Below are 22,576 nucleotides of genomic sequence, written 5' to 3'. Positions count from 1 at the left end.
AACCGGAAAAAAAGGCTTCAGTTTGCTAGGGAGCATAAAGATTGGACTCTGGAGGAATGGAAGAAGGTCATGTGGTCTGATGAGTCCAGATTAACCCTGTTCCAGAGTGATGGCTGCATCAGGGTAAGAGGAGAGGCAGGTGAAGTGATGCACCCATCATGCCTAGGGCCTACTGTACAAGCCTGTGGGGGCAGTGCTATGATCTGGAGTTGCTGCAGTTGGTCAGGTCTAGGTTCAGCAACATTATGTGCACAAAGAATGAGGTCAGCTGACTACCTGAATATACCAGGTTATTCCATCAATGGATTTTTTTCTTCCCTAATGGCACGGGCATATTCCAAGATGACATTGCCAGGATTCATCGGGCTCAAATTGTGAAAGAGTGTCTCAGAGAGCATGAGACATCGTTTTCAAACATGGATTGGCCACCACAGAGTCCAGACCTTAACCTCATTGAGAATCTTTGGGATGTGCTGGAAAAGGCTTTGCGCAGTGGTCAGACTCTCCCATCATCAATACAAGATCTTGGTGAAAAATTAGTGCAACACTGGATGGAAATAAATCTTGTGACATTGCAGAAGCTTATCAAAACAATGCCACAGCGAATGTGTGCTGTAATCAAGGCTAAAGGTGGTCCAACAAAATATTAGAGTGTGTGACCTTTTTTTGGTGGCAACTTTTTTTTGGCCAGGTAGTGTACAATACAATACAATAACTTTATTTATCCCCAAAGGGAAATTAATTTGTCTGGGGTCTCATCTGTTTATGGTAGAATCATATAGTCTTATTGCTGATGGTATGAAAGATCTTCTATATCTTTCTGTCCTGCAACAAAGAGAGAGGAGCCGTCCACCACCGTTGTTTCTTTGGTCATCGAGGGAGATATGAAGTGGATGATCCATGTCCCTCAGAATGGCCTCCACCTTGCTCAGTGCGTGTCTCTACACCTCATCCTCCAATGAGTTCAACTTGATTCTGACCACAGAGCCAGCTTTTTTAACCAGTTTGTTCAGATGCCTTGCATCCTTGTGTTTTACACTGCCTCCCCAGCAGACTCGATGTACCTCGATGTCCACGCCACAAATGTTCACTGGTTGAAGAGCGGGTTTGGATCTGCGGAAATCTATGGTCATTTCCTTTGTCTTTGAGGTGTTGAGTAGGAGGCAGTTTTTGTGACTCCAGTCACTGAAGGCACTTATCAGATCCCTGTATTCAGCTTCTTGTCCATTTCTGATACATGCCACGATAGCAGTGTCATGCGAGTAATTCTGGATGTGGCAGGTATAAGTGCTGTATTTGAAGTCTGACGTATACAGTGTGAAAAGGAATGGAGCCAGGACTGTTCCTTGTGGAGCCCCTGTACTGCCTATTAATATCCCAGAAACACAGTTCCCCAGCCTGACAAACTGATGCCACATTTGTAAGGATCATGCATTTGTGGGATGAGCAGCAGAGCTGAGTATGTGGGTTGCGTCCATGAAAAATGTGCCAAATCTTCTTTGCCAATGCCAAACAGCTGATTCTGCCATTGACTTTTGTTGGGTGTTTGGTGGATTTGGTGATTGAAGTTTGAAGTTTGAAGAAACAAGACATATTGACAATTTAACAATTTATTCATTTAACAAACAGAAACCTCAGTAGCGTGTGGAAGAACCATACACAGTCATAACAGCATGGCACTTCCTCCTCATGCTGGTCATCAGCCTGGTCACACACTGCTGTGGGATGGCATCCCATTCTTCAACCAGCATTTGTCGCAAGTCAGCCAACGTGGTTGTGTTGGTCACTCTGGCATGAACAGCACACCCAAGCTGATCCCACAATTGTTCATTGGGGCTGCGGTCAGGACTGCTGGCAGGCCATTCCATCCTCTCCACTCCCAAATTCTGGAGGTAGTCTCTGATAAACCCCGCTCTGTGGGGGTGAGTGTTGTCGTCTTGGAGGATAGAGCTCTTGCTGACAGGGTGAGAAAACAGTATTCTTGGGGTGTTGTCTTCTTGGGACGCCCACTTCGTGGCCTGTCTCTGACATTCCCCATTATATGGAACTTGGCCTTCAGTTTGGAGATGGTACTAGGGTTCACTCCAAACAATGCTGCAACTTGGTCTTGCGGAACACCAGCTTGAAGTTGCCCAACCAACAGGCCCTATCCAGATCAGTCAAACATGGCATGCTGATTCTTGAAGCAGACATCTACTGACCACTATAGCAGGGCCCATGCTCACAGGTGCTGCCAATCAGGCACCTAATTGGCAGCACCTGGGGGTCCCAGAAGCTCAAAACAAGAGTCAATTGCAACAGCAAAATAAGCTGTTTGGCATTGGCAGAGAAGATTTGGCACATTTTTCATGGGTGCAACCCACGTACTCGGCTCTGCTGCTCATCCCACAAATGCATGATCCTTACAAATGTGGCGTCTTTTAAAAGGGTCATAAACAGGCTTTCCAACGGTATAAGATTTATTACCAAGAAGCATTGTTACAACAAAGAAATAATGTACCAAACACAAATTGCCTTACTTTTTGTTTTAAGTTTATAAATAACCCATCCTCTTTTGGTTTTATTTGGAGTAGGACCAGATCCACTTTACAATTGTCTAAGTATTGTTTATATGATTTAATTTAACTTGGACATTGCTAACATCATGTTTCTTCTCTCGTGTTCCTTCTGCCTTTGTGCACAGCTCTTATATGGGCTTAAAAAGGGTGTTTCCTTATGTTAATCAGGAGCTTTCAGCACCTGACATTAATTAACTAAAGAGAAACAAACAGCAGTTTAAGACTGTGTCATGAATCCCATGTAGATTTCTCTTTGAAATTTTCTTACAAATCTTATAGTGTTCTTAGAGAATGAGGCCCGTTGGTAATTAGTGCCTTAAATCAGATGTATGGAAATGTTTTTAAGTCCATGCTAAGACAATGCCACAAGCTACATGCACATTGAATGTATAATGTTTACTGTATTTGTTCCTTCTATAAATATGGTCTGCAGACAGCTTATTTCTGGTAATGATAATCTTTAGTTCACATTTAGACAAGTTCTACGTGTTAAGATTTGCCTCTACTTTATCTTGAGTATAATTAATTTTGTAGAGGGGCTTTTCTTAGTACCAGAATTCTAGTACTGTAAAACTGTCTCTATGGCTGTGCTGTGGCTCAGCAAAGGAAAATTATTTCTAGGAACTTAGTGAGGGAAATCATGGGAGCCCGGCACACATGCTGAAGTTATAGTAATAGTTCAACACATTTTCTTACCAAAATATCTTTCTGCAAATGATGATATATGTTTTCTCTCATCATTTTAGTTAGTATTTTTTAGGAAGCCAAAGCCCCCCCACCCCCACAGATGTTCCCATTGCCCTATGACTGGCCATCACTAAATTCATAGCATTGTCAAAAATCAGAGGTGTCAAAAGTATTCACATTCATTACTCAGGTAGAAGCATAGATACTAGGGTTTAAAAAGACTGGTAGAAGTTGAAGTATCAACTCAAGCTTTTTACTTAACTAAAAGTATAAAAGTACTGGTTTCAAAACTACTTAAAGTATAAAAGTAAAAGTAATGTAAAGGTGAAAAAATTCCATCAAGGACAAAAGCTTAGGCCGTGCCACAGGGGCCAATTCCATTCCTGCCATTCCAATTCATTCCACTATTCCATTCCATTATACTTTCCATTCCATTCTACCATTCCATTATACATTCCATTCCACCATAGTGCACTAACCCACATCCCCAAAAACATGTTTCTAAAGGCCATAACGACTATAATGTTATATAAAAATGTTAATGTTGAAAAATTTGGGATGCACCTGTTTCAGCCGTATTTATGCCCATTGAAAATGAACGCATTTTAGTACAATGCAAATACATTCAAGAACCATATACAGTATGTGTATAACCAACCTCCTCTCTGGTGCTTGTTGGGACATTTTGCTCCAGTTCTCGTGAATCTCTGCCACAGACATCTTCGTACTAGGCTACATACATCTGACATTTCCTTGCTGGTGTGTGACGAGATTTGTCATGTTTAAAAGTGCAATGGATCGCATACAAACCAATAGGGTGACAGAATGGTATTATGTTTATACTTATCATCCAACCACAATCAAATTCACTCTATCTGGATGGCGTGATTTATCTGGATAGTTTTTGGGGTTTTTTATTTGTGTTTTTTTTAATGATGCCAAGCCGGAACGAAAACAAGCTGAAATGAAATAGGAGTAACGAGGCTATTTTTAAAATGTAAGGAGTAGAAAGTACAGATAATTGTGTGAAAATGTAAGGAGTAGAAGTAAACAGTAGGCTGAAAAATAATTACTCTAGTAAAGTATAGATAACCAAAAGTTCTACTTAAGTAAGGTAAAGAAATATTTGTACTTAGTTACTTGACACCTCTGTTAAAAATACATAAATTGGAAAACCCTCTATTTAGGCCAAAGTAGGCTACTGTATACATTTCACCAAGAGTGAGTAAGCATGGCAATACAGAGCCTGCACCTCTGTCACTGTTCGACTAGACACAAATATCCACCATTCACAGATTTTTGGCCAACACCATTCAGTTCTTCTAATTCAGTCCTCCAAATGAAACCCATCTGTTCACCAGCCTGGAAAGAATGTGCATGGATAAACCAAATCACAACAGGAAGGTTTTTTTCTTTGCTGATACATGATGTTTTTTGCACACCATCTGACGACAAACTCAATAAATTCCCCAGAGGCCTTGTCTTTTCTTTTAGTTTCCAGTCACTGATGACAAAGCATTCCTTTGGCTCTGGTTTGTTTTTTGTCATCATACTGTTATTGCACAATAAAAGCCTCATGATTACTCTGTGTCCGAACAAGGAGTCATCGAGAACAGACACGTGTGAAGGCAGAAGTTAAAAAAAAAAAAAAAAAAAAAACATCAGATGATTACAGATAAGTTTTGAAATAAACAGCTTCATTCTGAAGGACTATTCAAACCTGGAAGTCTGTAATCAGACATTCCTTAACATTAGCATCCTCAAAAGCGGCTAATTCAGAGTCTAGACATTAATCCAATTCATACTCTGATAGAAACATTGTTGACTCACCTTGCCAATACATCTAGTCCACATGGCCTAACCTGATTAGGACAAATTAATTACTCAGAGTCAAGCCTGTATTTACTGACAAAGGATCACTAACATTTAAAAATAGTGACAATAGATGTCAGCACACAACGCTGTTTGTAGTTGCAGTTCATATTTGCTCTTAATGTAGGCCAAAAGGTATTGTCTCTCAGTCTGAGAACAAATGATTTTTTAATGGGTCGACCAAGGTCATAGAGGAGTCTGATGGATTTGAATTTAATGATAAAATGGGGAACAGTCCTGGGCTGAATGTTTTTTTATGGGAGTATGGAAATACAGTCTATTTGTAGGTTAGCCTGTTGTTAAGACAATTTGAAAAATAAGCACATTCACATACTCCAAAAACTACATTAGTGCAGAGCAACAATTTAGAAAATTTATTGAATTTATGATGAATTTATCGGGTTTACACATTGAACCTATAGACTTTATATGAAGATGAACACAGCGACAGCTATCATGGAGTGAAGCCAAAATGTTTGGAGCTTCCCCTGCTGACTGACTGCACATAAGTCACATAGGCTACTACGTGGTAGGCATTTCAAGATTTACCGGCCCCATCGGTCACAGAGGCCACAGTGACACTCTACTATGAGTGTGGGTACAGTGGTATCTTTGGCCAGTACTTCTAGTAATCTTCTTCTCAAAAAGAGGTTGATACCTTACAACAGAAGCACATCACCCTCTCACATCTAAAGACAATTTGTCAGCAAGTAACTGAGTTTTTATAAAAACTCAGTTTCTGACTACAGTCACAGACTAAGAGTCTGCAAAGACTGGGGGTCACTAACTACAAGACTACAGTAAGATTGTGTTTGAGGAAAAACCGAATCAACTTTGTAAGTTATGAATATGACCAGACTAAACATTTATGACACGTGTGATATTGTTGTAACGCCAAGACTGAAGAATGACTGCCTTAAAACTGCTTGTATCGAGTTTTATGACCACCTACACTAAACGACTGAGATCAAGGGCTCGTGCTAAAACTTTAGCAAGACTCTCATGACTTTACTCCGACTTTGGAATTTTGTCTGTGACTTTGAAACTGCACGAAAAGTCGTTAGGTGTAAGGCTGCCTTTAACTTGGGTGTTTCTGACAATCCGGCTAATAATGAAATCCGCTATGGAGAAAATGAACAGCACTTTTACTACCGGAACCATGTTGTGGAGCTCTATATGCCAGCCCCTGTAGCAGGGGTATTTTGGCTTCAATTTTGTACAAGAAAAAGTGCTTGGATGCATTGTCCTTAAATATACGGTCACATAGGTCTTTTCATGGTCCAATTCAGTGTTTAGTTCAGTTTAAGTAAACTCAAAAACATTTCAGCCCAGTTTTGGTCAATAAAAAGTTCTTATAGTTTTGTCTTTACTTTTGGTAAAAAATATTATCTTTGATCTAATTTAGGTAGCCATATTGTTATTATTAAACCAACAAACCTTTATGAGTTTCTATTATCAAAGATCTGTTTTTTAGCACGTCTTAGTTTGTCATCCTTACGTGAAAAAGGTACTCAGACATTTTTAGCTATAGTCTAAAAAAATACAAGCACTTGATCTGCAGAACAACCTGATTTTTATTTTTTGTCTCAAACTAATTTTAGCAGCATTAAGGTAAGACGGCATTTTTCTTGATGCATTTTATTGAGCCACTGGTCAAATAAGCATCTAATATGTCATATTGTAAAAGGTGACTTTTTCCACAAAGAAAACATACAGATAACCTGTACTTCTTTTATACAGAATATGTTCATATATATATATATATATATATATATATATATATATATATATATATATATATATATATGAAAATTAAGATATTTCTCTGTAATTCAAACTTAAAAACCAGGTCATAGCATTTATGAGTCAGAAATGTCAAAATGATCTGAGTAGTCAGAAAATTGCAAGGAACAGCACTATAACTAGCACTTCATGTGATCAACCTCCATCAGAAAGTAAATGAGTCAAACTGCATTATCAGGTGAGTGGGCACATTTACCACTGATAAAAGGAAACAAACAGTCATAAAAAAACAAAACGTCAAATAATTTAGTTAACTTAACACTAGTCCTCTTAGAAAATGACCTTTTCCACAGATTTACAGTTTGAATAAAGTACCACAAATCCTGGTCATTTGATACTCTGAGTACTCTGCACTCCTAATGATAAGGACTTAATTAAATTATGTATTCAGCTCTTTGGATAACAGTACAACCCACTTCAGTTCCACCATTCAAGTGTCTGCTTGGCAGCACATAAAAAAATATATGTGCTGCATTTTGAAGTCCCTTGCCCAGTGTGTGGTGGGTTTTATGTGGCATCCATCATTGGAACAATCCCAACTTCCCTGCATTTCTTCACTTGGACTCCCCAAGCAGATGCACAATGAGTTCATATGTGGATAGGACAATGGCTGTGTTGGGGATTTGCCTTATTAGCTGTGGAATGAGTCCTCTATAAAAGGCTGCGTAGCCTTCCTCCACCATTATTAACCTCCCCGTTTGGAAGAAATACTTGTACTTGCTGCCTTCCTCACGCAGCCGTGTCCGGATGACCTCTGTGGAGACAAACAACAAGATAAGTCGTTTAAGTAAACACATCTTCCTGACGTTAGTTTGTCATGGTGCAAAAGACAAACACAATTGTTTACCGTGTGGGTAGGCTATGCAGGACGCACAGCCCTTTGAGAAAGCAGCTGCCAACATCAGACTCAGGAAGTCTGATGCTCCTTTCTCTGTTTCACCGTTTGGTGAAGCTAACTGACTCTTAGCCAGCTGTTTCTTCAGTGTCTCGTAGATGAGGAAGCAGATCATGGTCTCTGAGATTCCAGCGTAAGACGCAGTCAGGCCTCGGTAGAAGCCCCGCATCCCTTCAGTTTTGTAAACATAGCGGGCGCACTGCAGTGCGTTCATTTTCTTCTCTCCTCTGGCTCTGAAAATTCAAACAGGACAGGCTCATTAGTACAAAAATATATAACAGATGTTAATCTAAACAAACAGCTCTCTTCATTTTATGATACCGATGCGGCTTTATCCTAACCACTGAATTTGTTACATGTTTACCATGTTTTTTTATGATTACATTATACGAGTTCTACTGATGTCTAGGCATATTTAGTAGTTGATTAGCTTTTATTTATTTATATTTGCTTGTGTTTTTTTGTGGTTATGCTTTGTTTTAACTATAAAACACAGAAACATGATGTAGTAAAGTGTTACATAGCTTCCTTATGATTATGATTAATGTAGAAATATAGGGAAGAGTAAACTTTGATAAATGTAGTAATTTATTGGTGTATTTTGGTTCTCTACTGACACCGGGTAGATGATTGTTGGAACAGGTAAACTCCATTTTCCTCCTTTTCTAACATGGCAAAATTAGCAGTCGATATTTGCTTAGGGGTACTTCTCACAGTTTCTATTCATTTTTTATGTTGAATGATGTAGTGGTCTACTTTCTAACCTTTCTAATTTATTATACTTAAGACCTCATAATTACGAGCCTATCACAAGTTACGAGACCCCACTCACAAACTTGCATTCAAATGAAAGACTTTTATAGAAATCTGTTTTCTAAAAGAGTAATTTCTCTTGGTAGTAGCTGATCGTGTTTGGAGTCATTCTTCCTCTTTCTTGTTCAAGCTGTCGGTAAATTAAAAAACCAAATAAGGAAACAGATTTTTGCTTCCTTGTAGGGTTAAATGAGTAACTGCTATAACCATGAATTCTTTTATTGCTTCTTTAATTCTCTTTGGTCAAAAAGCCATTGTTTTGTGCAGTTGGAAGGTGTTTCTTTAATGTCAAAGTAAACAGTACGGTTCCTTTGACCTGCTGTGGTACTACTGCCCTGTACTCCCCAATGTAAATATAGACTCTTTCTCTGCACGCAGGACAGTGCGTCAGCTCTGTGTATTTATGGATCCAGATCACAAGCTCAGCCTGAACATGCTGCATAACTCAAGGACAGTGCCGTGCAGGAGGGCTCTGTTAAAGACTTCTATTAAAGGTCATATTATAAAGAGAACCACAAAGTCCCCAAAATAGCTCAAGATTGTTTTACGTAGGTCAGTCTACAACTAAAAAAGGTTAAGTTAAGAGGGTACACACTTCTTTTCGAGCTGCATCCTGGTCTTGACCATCCAGATAGGGTTCATCAGAGAGTTCGTAACAAAAGCTGAAAATGAGGAAAAGACGGAAAAGGTTTCACACTGCAAGGTGACAAAGGAAAAAGGTTTGTGCTAAAACTTTGATTCAAAACTCTCTTTTTTGGTTTATTCTAAGGAATAGTTTTCTAGATTTATAAAAGATTATGGCAGCTTTGTTTTATCTACCAGGGGATAAACCTCACACGCTTTGCAGCTAATGTATTTGCAGGGCACTGGACTGTAACTGTAACACAGCTGTACATTTCCTCTGTGCTCACCTGCAACACCAGCAGAGGACATGTGCACCACTCCACTGTTAGGCACAAACAGCCCATTGAACATCTCTTTAGATTTGGAGTATGCAGCAAAATAGATGGCCCTGAAACACAGAGAACAAACTGGTTAGCGCAAGAAGGATTAGAGCACAGCTCTTGAATGCATCTGAATGCATTTTTCAATATGTGCGCATGTGGTTTTATAAACAGCTGGGATATTATGTAATATTGGCTTTTGACAGAGTGCATCCAGAGCTGTCTGTTGCCCGGCGCCTGCTCACTCTCACTGTCTCTCTCTCTCTCTGCTTGGCTTCGGGAACAAACTGCCACTGCAGCAGAATGGGCTGAATAAGCAGTGGGCACCACGGCCGATGCCTGCAGAGCTGCTGTGAATCTGAGCAAGTCCAACTTGGCCGGTGGAATGGAGGGGCAGTGGGATTACGAATAAACGGTTGAGCTGCAGCTACTCATTAACTATGGGCAAAGTAAATGCAACCCATGACCTGTTTTTAAGTCTCAAAGTCTAATTAGCTTCAGTCAAGTGCAGTAGGCCTGGTTATTTTATGAGTGTAATACTGCTATAGATCAGAGTTTACTTCCTTTATTACTTATGACCATTGTTGTCAATAAAAACTGCACATAGGTAAAATCAAAACCTTTCCAAGTGTGCTCACTGAAGTTCTAGCTTTTGTTATGGCTTCTTGTGAAAGAGTCACTCACAAGTTAAAACAGCTCAATAATTATCCAGCTCCTCTCATTATTGTTAAAGTATAAACCTTATGACTCACACATACTTCCTTATTTGTTCGTTTTCATTTTTTCCATAAGTTAAACAAAACACAAATGCAAATGCTTACTGAAACTGTTGACACCAGACACCAAACCCTATAAGGCAACAGGAAGTTGTTGCCATGACAGAAACTTCCTGTTTAAAAGCCCTTTAATGCTTTCATCCACAACATAGAGGGTACAAACAGTCCTAGCATGCTCCTTTATCGTGTGATAGATGGTAGAGTACACTGACTGAATTTACTGAAAAATTCCAGTAGTTTTTAGAACTTCAGTTGTGCAGGTGCTTACATAAACGAAAAACATGGGATAGCATGATAAAGCCCCAGAGCCCTTTCTATTTCTGTTCCTGTTTATAAGAATGAAGTGCTCTGGTACACAAAAACAGAGTGAAAGCACCAGTGTGCTTCACTTCATTCAAAATAGGCGACAGTTTAAATTTAACATTCACCTTAAGAACAACAAGGTTGTGTTTTTCAAAGTGATAATACCAAACAGTTTAAGAACTCTGTCAGTCAGATCTGGTGTAGGAAAGAGTAATGAGGTAATAAAACATGCAAGTACCTTGAAGGTGCCACACCGACAAGATTCGGCCCCAGACCTCGGAAAAGTGATCTTGGTCCCTCTTTTTCTAATATTGATCTGCAAAAAGAACAAACCAGACAATCAATCATCAATAAAAACCTTTAAATGTTTTCACTTTTCTATATACTTGGTTTTATATCTATTCTTGCACATGTTCTTCAACTGTACAGAAAAGGTCTTGGAAAACTCCTGTGTCTAAAATAGGAGTGAGATTGATAGCCAAGCTCCTGAAATCACTCCAAGTCACGTACCAGTCCCGGTCACTTGAACAGGCTTTACATAAGATTTTGCATGTCACCCCGTCTCCCCTTGTAGCGCTTGGCCTGTCACTCAGCCACACCCCCAACAGCATTTTTTTTAAAGGTAGTGACCTTCATTCTTTACATGACAGTCTGGTCCGCCTGGGGGCCTGGCTGAGGGGGGAGGGTATGGCTGCAATTTGTGTCAATTTCTGTAATGTACACCTTGTATTTCAGTTAGCTCTCTTTCAAGGATACTTTACACCATATCTCCAACAAGGATTTTCTTTAAAAAAAAACATTAATGACCTCTTCTCAGGTCAAAGGGGGACCTATTCTTGAGAGCAAGGGAATATCATATAATAACTGAATGCAAAAATAAAAATGCATTAAAATCAGATACAGTAAATTTAAAATAAGCCAGGTTGGTATAAGATTATGTTGTAAAGAATTCGTCTTTAAGCTTGTTTGATATTAGAAGTCTACAGTGACAGCAGGCAAAGTCCAGACCAGCTCAGTTTGAGGCCTCTGTCATGTGAGTGTAATAGAACACTGATCCAGCACCCAAGCTTCTTCTGGACCTCTGAGGCTGCTTTAAATATTTCTTAGCCTAAGTTATAAAAGAGTTACGTAAAGCAATAAGAATAAATTAATGTCATAAAATTTGGAAGAACAGAGGTTTTGTGCCCAAACCGCTGTTTTAAGACACTAAATACAAACAGGACACTGTGTACTTAATCCTCAGTTTATGTGGGACAGGATTAAAGGCCTTCATTTGCAGACTACAAACATAGACAGCAAATAACAGGCTCTCTACAGTGTTCCTATGAAATAAAAACCAAACAACATAGAGTGTTACATAACTAAAACAAAAAGGTTATTTCTACAGAGTTGTTCCGCCAACATCTCGAACGTGCCTGAACGAGAAAGTCCTGGAAAACTCAGAAGGACGCCGCAGTGTTACAAGCTCATAATTATCTCAGTTCCCTCATGGCAGTCTTTATAAACAGTTAAGTACACCAGCTGTAAGGTTGGAACGCTTTGTTCCCTTGTTTGCATGTAGGAAAACAAAAAAGCCTCAAGGGAAAGCCCAGACCGCTGTGGCACTTTTTGTCAGATGACAACATGAACAAAATCTTACCGTAGGACCTGCAGCAGCCCCGGTGTAACAGTCCCTGGTCTGATAACTCCAGTGCCACTTAATGTGCCCAGCTGGACCTGGAAGATGGGCCGGAGGGTGAAGCTGGAAGACTGCAACCGTGTCTTCAACACCTCCAGGGGGCAGGTCACGATGGCTCCCACTGTACCGCTACATCTGCAAATAAAAAACACAAAAATAGGCACAAAGTGGGTTAAAATCTTAGAAGGACAAGAGCAATGAGTTAATATGTTCTGATCCTTGTAATGCAACAAATGTCCTGCTAAGTGTGCTCAGTCCATTTATTTAAAGGGATTACCCATACAGGCTTAGACAAAGAACAGGGTTTTTCCACAATAACAGCTGTGGAGTGTCCAACCAATGAACAATTATGGTATCAGGCGGTCTCCTGCTCTGCTGTGGAAATACTTAGTGAACCCAACACATTAGGTGCACAGCTCAGATGTTGCCATTGCACACAAAGGGAGTTGTTTAACAAGAGAGATACTGCTTTTTCCTAAACATTTACAGCTTTCACTTGTCTATCTTTGATAAGTCACCGTCTCCTCTCATGAATCTCACCAGGGACAGACTTGGAAGAGCGGAGCAGATTTAACTAAGCCTCTATTCTGTTACTCTCCAGTGTCTGAAGGACAGGGTCAAACATCCTAGAGATAGTAACACCTGACCCACTTGTCCATTGATTGGGCATCAGTCACCTGTCAATGTCTGTGTTATCAGTATGAAACATCAGGTGATAGTACATCATGGATCAAATTCACGTTACCCAACCAAATTGAACAAACAAACGCAACTAAGTTTAAACAATGTGTTGTGACCATGACCACTGACCACAAAGATAAGAAATCTAGGTGAATGGGTGCAAGAGTTAATATTCCATGAAGTGACAAAGGATGCTTTTAAAGTTCCTGGGCAGAAAGGCTAGTGTTGTTCATAACATAGTTTAGATGCGACCTTATGCTGTCATTCAAGCTCAACTTCTCAAACTGCATGTTTGATGAATGACTTGATGCCATTCCGTCAACAAACAAAGAGGTTCACATTTCTATGCCCCAATTATACATCTTGTTAACATCTGCGTCATTGTTTGAAGCTTAAACGCAGAGGTTCGTCATAACACATGAAGGGTAAAATGGCGTCGTTTTGGAAGAAGTAATTGTGCTTTAATGTGACCTTAACCCTACGGGTAGAGACCATTCAGCTCGTTGTTATATCACTGTACGGAATATTGTTTTCCGGGGTTATTGATAGCATTATAGGTCCAGGTGGTTAACTCATTGGATCGCTAGCAGAGAGCTATGGTTGTTGGCGGTGTGCCGTCAGTGTTATGTAACAGAGGAACACCACAGAGCTAACGACTCTCCTGACTGCGCCACGTCCAGCCATAACGGAGACAAATGTTTAGCTTAGTGTTCACTCACAGTCTTGTTTCACACACCACAGTGTCAGATTTACAATAATATTAGCATGTTACACGAGACGAGTTCTTGGAAGTAACATAAAAAGAGCAATACTTAAACGACCCTTGCTAGCTAACGGCTGACAGTGGCTAACGTTAGCACACTTCCTGACTGATGCAAGGCTACTGACGGTCAGAGGAAACCAAAGATGCTGACGGGCAGGACCTTATTCACCACGGTAGCGAAACATGGAGGGTGCTTTACTTAAAACAAGCCAGGTTAAATCGTTATGTCGTTATAGTTGTGTCACATCCTTAAAACGCAAACTAGTGAGGAGTACTTAACTTAAATGGACGTATGAGATGAACCAGTAACGTCGTACATCCAAAAGAACACGCTGTGCTAACACGGGCTAGCTCACATGTATTTGGGCATGCTGGCTAGCAGCCTAAACTAGATCGATTTTACGAGAATTATATCGATTCTCACCGGCTGTCCAGAAGCTATATCATCAATGAGTTATATAACTTAATTAAATACTGTGCTCTCTTAATGAAAAGCTAACATCAGAGTTATTTCTACCACTGATAATAGTGCCATCAACATGACTTACCCCCCGGCGAAGAGATGTAGCAGCGTGTCTTTCTGAGGCATCGTTTCTCTTTTTCAAACAGCCACCATACTTGCGTTATATTTCTGTAAAAGCCCGTTAAGCGCCGCGGACAAAGAGTAGAGAAGAGTGTCGCTGTGATCCCAGCGAATCGCTGTTCCTCTGTCCCTCTGCCGGCTTGGTGGAGCTGTCAGCGATGGGCCGAGCGAAGAGAGTCAGGGTGCCCTGAAGATCTGCCCTCATTTACGTCAGGGGGCCGGGCGGGGGTGTTGTCTATGACGTGGGCCCACGTGCTCGCCACCTTGCGCTGTGTCCTTTTCAAGATGTTGCATAATAATTATCCTGTATCAGCGGTCCAAGAAAACAATACTTTGGACTTCTGAATCTATCCAGATCCTAACTAGTTTTAGCTAACACTAAAATATTTAAAACAAAATATTCTAGCACCCTATTTCATTTTCAGTGGGAATCTGAGTTATGTAATGCATGCAGAACATTCTGTGGATGAATAAAGACATGAATATATGAAAAATAATACAAAACAAAGAGATACAAGTAATGCCAAAACCTACACTGTAAACAGGTTCAAAACCTATTTTGAGGCTAGGCTAGCCTAATGCTTGGAGGCTTGCAGAATTAAATACAGTAGGTTGTGTCATGTTGTTTCATGAAGAAAACAAAAACTTGTACCGTTGTTTATTTTTTCAAGGTGTGGTTGGAGAGAGGTGTGTACTCCTACTGACTTGTTTTGTACTGATTCTCAACTGGTGGTTCAGGATCCAAAAGTGGTTCATGGAGCTGTTTTTTTGTGGTCCCTAATGTATGCTTGGTTAAATAAATGGTTAAATAAAAGTCTATGATGTGCAGAAGCCCTACGTGCACATGCATTCAGAATTTTATTTTACTCTGTTTACCGTGAGAATAATCAGATTGTCTTTTTTCCCTCAAGATCTCGACTCATTAATTTTATCATCTTGGAATTAAAACATTTTTTTTCCCATGATAACATGATAATTTCTTGATATTTTAGGAAAACAGCCAAAATTGCTATTTCTTATCAATAGAAAATTGCTCAAAATAAAACAAATGCATTTGTTTTTCCATCTAAGGTATAATTCACTTCTATTTTCAACAAATGTATTTTAGTGGTTTGAAATTTTTGGAAATTTCAAATCACAATTTCTCACCAGTGATGCAGTGGTGGTTCTGGAGCCAGACCAGTTGGGAACTACTGCTTTAGATTACTCTAAAGCTATGTAGATGTTATGCTACAGTAGTACATCACTTCTAAAATGCATGCTTATCTCAAACCAATGTTATTTCTAACTTTGCTGTTTTGCTCTGCATGCTACTCTTGTATTTTTGTGTACCGTTAATAGATTGTTCTTTCTCTGATAAGAAACAGATAAATAAGTGATAAACCCCACTACAAACAGCCTTATCACCTTCAGCTGGGAAACCAGAAAACACCATTGAAAACAACACAGCTCCATTTATTTACCATAGCAGACACAGGTTGTTACGTTATGTGCTGTCCACCAGTGAGTAATAAAGGCTGCAATGTGACTCCTGCCGTCTTCCTGAGGAGATCTCTGCTTTAACCTGACACACACAGATCAACTGCTCGGTCACCTTCAGCACCTTGTTTGTCCTTGTTTACGTACGATGATATATGTGCTATTGTGTCAGAACTGCCTGGTCAAACCAGCTGCACTTGTTTGTGTACTATTTGAAATCATAACAGTATTGTTGTCATGCTGCACTGACAATGAGCATTGATTATGCGATGTACACACCAGGCTAATGTTCAACTTACTTTAACCTCTGGGGAGATCTTCATTTGTTCCAGTGGTGTTTAAGCTTGTTATTTATTATCATGGTGTTACATTTCATGTGTTGCATAACAAGTTCAAGTGTGTAAAAGTGAAACATGAACAGGGTATACCAGCATGTATAAAGTTTCTAGTTTAACTTATACATCTAAAGTTTTTCAAGTAACACAACCACATACAAACTACAACATGTATAGTGTAAACATTATCAGCAGTTATCAAAATTAGCTGAAAATAACGTGTTAAAAATGCTGTCTGAAATATGTAACCCTCTTAAATGCTGTTTAAACTTCACATAAGTGTTTTTCTTTTACCTGGGATAACATTAAAATATCTTAAAACATTAATGCATAATGCACTTAATGACTTATATAAAAATAAACTTCACAAGAGCCACGTGTCTGCAGAATGCTCACAACCCCTAATGTTTTAGTTTTTATTCTCTCTTTCCCCAGTGGTTTCTTTTCTTTCCTTTGTTTTGCAACACTTAAAATTGGATCTGAAACTGGACTTGAATTCCTTTCACCACTGGTTGTTGGTCACACATGAACTGTTAGAGTTGAAAATACTGACACCAAGTGACCAAATATGAAACACACAGCTGTATGACACTTCCTAAAAGGACTGCCCGAGAAGTCATTTAGAGAGCCTGTGATACCGGTTTTAATGCCTTCATGTTGGCGGCTGAGGCTAGAGGCATTATGATTTTCAGGTTGTTTGCTTTGTCCTTCCTTCTTGTGAACAAGAGCACTTAAAAGGAATTTCTCACGAATTTGAACAAATGTCAATACCGACTCAAGGAAGAACTGATAAGATTTTGGAGGTTGAGGTCACCGGGCCTTGTGTTTTCCTTGCTTATAAAATTTACCAATCAAACCATAAAACCATTCCAGCCCTTGATTTTATGACCCACCACCTTACTTTCACTCTCTGCACACCTCATGGGGGAAATAACCAACAGTTCTTCAGTTTGTCCTTCTGTTCATGAATATGTTCTTTTTCTCTGTAGTCTCGTTTTCATTGTTTATCAGCAGCCTTTGTCTTATTTAAGTGATTGTTGTGTCTTTGTGAAATCAGCCTGTTTCTATTTGAATGAGAGGTTGTAAAATCATAGTTATGTGTTTTGTCCCGTACCTTAACCTGATACTGTGTTATTAAGAGTTAGAGGGTTTTCAGTCATTCTGGTCCTTTAACCATTTCTGCCACTTGTATCCCACGTTTTCACCATTTTATTGTCACTGTTGAGCCACTATCTCAACTTTTTTGGCAACTTATCACCAATTTCAAACACTTTTAACCTGTTTTCAGCCATTTCTGCTATCTTAACCCTTTTTCAAGACTTTTTTTGCCACCATTAGCTCATTTACTACTTTTCTGCCATTTTTAACATCAGTTTGCCACTTTTTTTTGCAACGTTCAACTCATTTTGACATATCCAACCCATTTTCCACTCTAAATGTCTTATCATTTTATTTTTTTGCCACTGTTAAACTCATTGTTGCAATAATTTTCCACTTACTGCATTTTTTAAACAAACATTCACTTATCTTTGTAACTTATGTTCCATTTTTGCAACTTTTAACTAATTTTTGCCTCTCATAACCAGTTTTTGCCAATTCTGGCCACTTTTATCCCATTTCCCCCTTTTTTGGCCACTGACCCGGCTAATGTACATTGATATATGCTTTATTTTAAGTGTGTAGGCCTTGCCTGACACACCTTTATAGTTTAATGTAAAACTTTTTTTCTTTTGATTCTTGAATGTAAGAAGATCATACATCCCTGCAAGTTAGAGACTTACTTTTTATTAGCTTAAACTTTTCTCAAGAAACTGTCAGACACATTTTGAGGTTATGGTTGGCTGCAATGATTTCAAAAACTGTATTGTATTCAAAAAAATTTCCCACACAGAAACTATATTATTTCACAAAAAACAAAAACTACCAGGGTTTGAATTTTTTGACCCCCCCCCCATGCTAATAGTCAGTTGCGTCTCCCTTTTTCTGAATAGCAGCCTGCAGTCATTTGTTGTAGTTTTCAACAAGTCCCGGACTCATCTCCTGAGGAATCCTGGCACATGGACCTTGGTCTGCAGTTCACCCCACAGATTTTCAATAGGATTCAAGTTTGTGCAGGCCAGTCAATAACATGTTGGTCTTCCGGAGGTAGTTCCTCACCAGGAGCAACGTATGTTATGGGTTGATGACGTTTTGGAAGACAAAGAGACGACCCAGACCCAGTTTTGCTGCTGCTGACTGTTTGAGGTTTTCTTTTAAAATTGTCACATATCCTTCTGTATTCATGATTCCTTGCACCTTTATGAGATTCCCAGTTCCAGACGCACTGAAGCATTCCTGCAGCATAATACTCTCACCACTGTGTTTCATGGTGGGAACGATGTTCCCTTACTAGTTTTCTTTCCACAATCTTTAAAATCTTTCTCCTCCTACCTCTGTCAGGCTTGTTCTGTACTATGTGGCTTTGAATTATATGATGCAGAAGGTACCTGCTGAAAATGACATTAAAAAACGGATGGACTTCAGAAGTGTCAAAGGATTCACTTGCTGAAAAGAAATGTTTTCTGTTGAACTTTAAATGCAGATAGATAGCCAACTAACTTCATTCAAGCATAAATATTCAACAGCAGTAGAATACTTATGCTAAGTACTTTGTGTGCTCTGATTTCAAGTCTCAGTTTGTGTATGCAAAGAAGTGAGGCGGGTTAACTTTATAGTTCCCATTTTTGGTAGATTTGTAGTCCAATCAGAGAGAATTCATGCAAGTGAAAAATTATTTTTGTCAAATTTTAGAAAAATTAAAAAAAGAAATGTGGAATCTCATTGACTCCATCGTGATACTTTCATGAATTCATAGGGGTAGTGAGGACAACAGCAGGATAGGAAACCTTCTTATGGAGTCCAGACACTGATGGTGGTGAAGGAAGGATGCAGGGTGGCTTTTTTAAGATCTGGACTCAGACTGATGAGCAAGACTGGAGGTGACTGCGTGGAGGAGGACCACACAGATCCACACCAAAGACAAACTGACAGCAGCAAAGAACTGATTTTAACCACCAGGTAAGATGATTTTGTCATGGAGGTTGTTTCTAGCTCTGGTTGGTTTGGTACTTTAAATACAAAACAGTAAATAATACTGTTCTGTGTTATAGATTTATTATACTTGCCATCTAAGAACAAATGTGTAGTATTGTATAAAAAAAAACATAACTGAGTGGTTTATGGCAGAAAAGAGATTTTTCAGTAAGCTGAAATGTTACAAAAGATTTTTCTGTCCTTTTAGTTTAAACTGAACTCAGTAAAACTGCAGTCAGATGATTTTTGACTACATAATTAAAGCAAACTATAAAACTTAGGGCTTCACTTAAAAATGTCAATTTTATTAAATCAAGGCTTCAGACTACTATGTCATTAAACTGATCCCATTTCTGAGTATGGTCATATCACTGCAATGTAATTTTAGTTGACTATTTAAGTCTCATTTATTTTGAGCATTCATTCAAATTTTAATAAAAAATGCCTCAGATGGTTCCTTCCTTATCACAGTCAGTATTATGTAACACTGTTATGTAGCATTTTAGAGTCCCTTGTTCTTGAGAAAAAACCACACAAATACAATTTTATAGTCTTGAAAAATTAATGGCCCTGCCTGTCTGTACAGGTGTTTCCAGTTATTCTGGCTGATTAGACCCATGATTATGGCAAATGTGGCCAAAACATTTTATGTGCTGATTGCTTAAGTACAACAAGTTCTGTTCTAGGTTTGTTTTCACAGCAGGTGTGTAGAAAGAGGTAAACCACAAACGTTTCTGATCATAGTAATGGTGGCTGCCCTGAAAACAGGAATCCCTGTGTTGCATAACAGTGTGGCAGCATGAAAAACACCATGACAATGAATCACAGACAGCTAAGTGGAGCTTGGCCATCAATAATATTTATGCCTGTTGTGTATCAACAAAAGCACAACACCTGTCTGCACACCGACACTGTCTCTGTTGATTAGCACAACTTATTCATATCAAAGTGGCATGTTTCAGTACTCACTTTTGTCCTTCATGAACAGAAGGACATTTAAGAAGTTTAATTAATATTTAGATGCAGTGAATCTGATCTCTCTGCAGATCTTCACCTAAATATGTTCAAGAAATGTTTCTGATAAAAAAAAGTCCTCCTTGTCAGTGTTTACATGCATTTAAAATAACAATACAAAAACAATTGTATCATTGCTGATTGTCTCAACAGGCGCTTTTAAACTGCAGAAACTTTCCCCAGAAACTATGGACCTTTTGAGGACATTTGTGCTTTCAAATGGTCAAAACCAGGGTCCCAATTTAGTTCTGGGGTGCAAAATCTACTCCTTGAAGACTCCTGCCCAAGAGGTTGTATTTTCCAAAGGCCCATGAGCCATGTGAGGTAGGTGGTGAATATCTCTGGTTACTGGGTCAATAACCCTGCCAATGACTCTTACAAGCAAAATCAAATAATTAACCATCATCTACAGTGCTTTCCACAGAGTGGGCCTCTGGGGATCATTGACAATAACAAAAAATCATCAAATTAAAAAAAAAAAATTAAAATCATATTTAAATTGTAAAAAGAATGCTTGATTACATATCTTCACCTTTAGTCCTTTATTTTGTCTTATGTATGGAACCAGTGTCATGGTATAAATAGTGTTGGATTCGTTGGTGACACTCCATCAAACATTCTACTATGCTGCTCGCTTCCTGATTTTAAACATCAGTGTCTTTGAGACATTGATGTGACAAGGGAAGGATTTCCTGGGCCACAAAGTACTTTCACAGAGATTACTCGTAAAAAAGAAAATGTCAACAAAATATATTTTGGGAGCTCCTCAATTGTGCTTTCATTTTCATTTTGATATCTCTCAAAGCAAAGCATTTGCATTGATATTTCTTGTTTATAAAACAAAAATGACAGAAGGTAAATATTGAGCCTGGTGTTATTGCTGTACATGGGTTTTTTGGTGGGCCTTAGAAGATTGGTAGGTCTCAAAGTGGGATGCAGTGTACGGAAGTTTGGGAAAGGCTGCTCTGGACAAACATTTTTCTCTGACACCAGTCGGTTTTAGAGTCTTGAACACATTTTAGCAGGTCCAGTCTCCCCATTTAGTTGAAGAAGCTTTAGATAGCCTGGATGACTCAAGGCCTACACAGACATTTGGTAAGATTATAATATTTAACAGTTTGGCTTTGAGTCCAAAGCCCAGTGACCTGGTCTTAATATTTAACATAGCTCCAACAGTTTATTTTTTTCTCTTTCTCTATTTTTTTAATTAATTTTTTTTGTTTCTTCATTGTAACAATTCTCGTCACTGTTTTTAGATTTACGTGTGAGCATCTTGACTTTTCTGTGTGACTCTCTGTCTTGTACAGCACTTTGGTCAGCTGTTGCTGTTTTAAATGTGCTTTGTAAATAAATTTGATTGATTGCTTGATTGAGATAATAAAGACTGCTCCCTGCCCCGTCATTACAATACATCCAAAAGAAGTTAAACAAAAAAGGTGCAAATCACTAAAAAACCACCAATCATTTCTGAAAAAAAAAAAAAAAAAAAAAACAACCATTACATTTGGTCTGTTTAATATTCAATCATCAGCATCTATACCTTTATAAATAAAGATCTGATCGTGCATAATAACACTGACTTACTCTGACTTCATGGAACCTGGCTTTATCAGGATGCCTGATTTGCATAATCTTCCTGTGACTTTTGACCCTGGTGGAAAAGACAACAGTGAGCCACAGGAACTATTCAGTTCTTCAAAAGAAATGACTGGGCTAAAAGTTCCAGGTACTCTTTAGGTCATGATGAGACCCCGTTATTATTTTCAGCAAGACCTTATACACCTTATTGTTACATTTGACATTATTCTATCTCTGTTTCATTAAATATTTACTCTCTTAACTGGGGTTAAAGATTTTTCACATTTGCGATGACATTCAAGGCAACACTAAACATGTTGGATCTTGTGTCCTATTCATGTTTGAAAGACTACAAAATGCGTCTAAATGGGATTGTCTGCAAATTTGAATTTTCCTGGTCTGATGGGGACAAGCAAGCCATCATAAAAGTGAACAGGTGCAATCTTAGATATCATACCAGCATGTTTACTGCTGCCAGATAAACACAGAAAGGTACGTGCCTGTAGGGATTTAGTTTTCCTAGACTGAGACAAAATCAAATTATGTACTTATCTTAAATTATGGTAACAAGCCTACAATAGTGTACAAATAAACATCTGCTGTTGTACAATCAAAAGTCTGAAACTGCCTTAATTACAGGACTTTCACGTTTTCATAGTAGCCTTAAAAAACAACACTGGAGCATTTCCAAACCATAACATTTCACTGCTGACAACAGTACAAAACACAATAAAAAATTCAA

At 38.7% G+C, this 22,576-nt stretch overlaps 1 protein-coding gene across 1 annotated transcript; it reads right to left on the bottom strand.

Annotated features, from left to right (window-relative positions):
- Positions 1–4,194: 4,194 nt before the first annotated feature.
- Positions 4,195–14,544, bottom strand: slc25a33 (solute carrier family 25 member 33). The gene is made up of 7 exons (XM_041799623.1): positions 14,322–14,544; positions 12,291–12,464; positions 10,890–10,967; positions 9,540–9,640; positions 9,224–9,290; positions 7,768–8,048; positions 4,195–7,674 (listed from the first exon to the last, which is right to left on the bottom strand). Exons 1-7 carry the CDS (start codon positions 14,360–14,362, stop codon positions 7,475–7,477), a joined length of 942 nt encoding a protein of 313 aa, XP_041655557.1. The 5' UTR covers positions 14,363–14,544; the 3' UTR covers positions 4,195–7,474.
- Between the last annotated feature and the right edge of the window lie 8,032 nt (positions 14,545–22,576).

The sequence above is a fragment of the Cheilinus undulatus genome, linkage group 11 (genome assembly GCF_018320785.1).
Source record: "Cheilinus undulatus linkage group 11, ASM1832078v1, whole genome shotgun sequence".
In the NCBI taxonomy this organism is placed as follows: Eukaryota; Metazoa; Chordata; class Actinopteri; order Labriformes; family Labridae; genus Cheilinus; species Cheilinus undulatus.
The sequence above is the reverse complement of the archived record's forward strand: the minus strand, read 5'-3'. Positions and strand labels throughout refer to the sequence as shown.

Excerpts from the sequence above, each read along its gene's own strand:
- slc25a33 (XM_041799623.1), bottom strand. The coding sequence starts at position 14,362 with ATGCCTCAGAAAGACACGCTGCTACATCTCTTCGCCGGGGG. Across the intron at positions 10,968-12,290 it reads GGGCTGCTGCAGGTCCTACG|ATCAATATTAGAAAAAGAGG; the intron begins GTAAGATTTTGT and ends TTCTTTTTGCAG. Across the intron at positions 9,641-10,889 it reads GTCGGTGTGGCACCTTCAAG|GGCCATCTATTTTGCTGCAT; the intron begins GTACTTGCATGT and ends TCTGTGTTTCAG.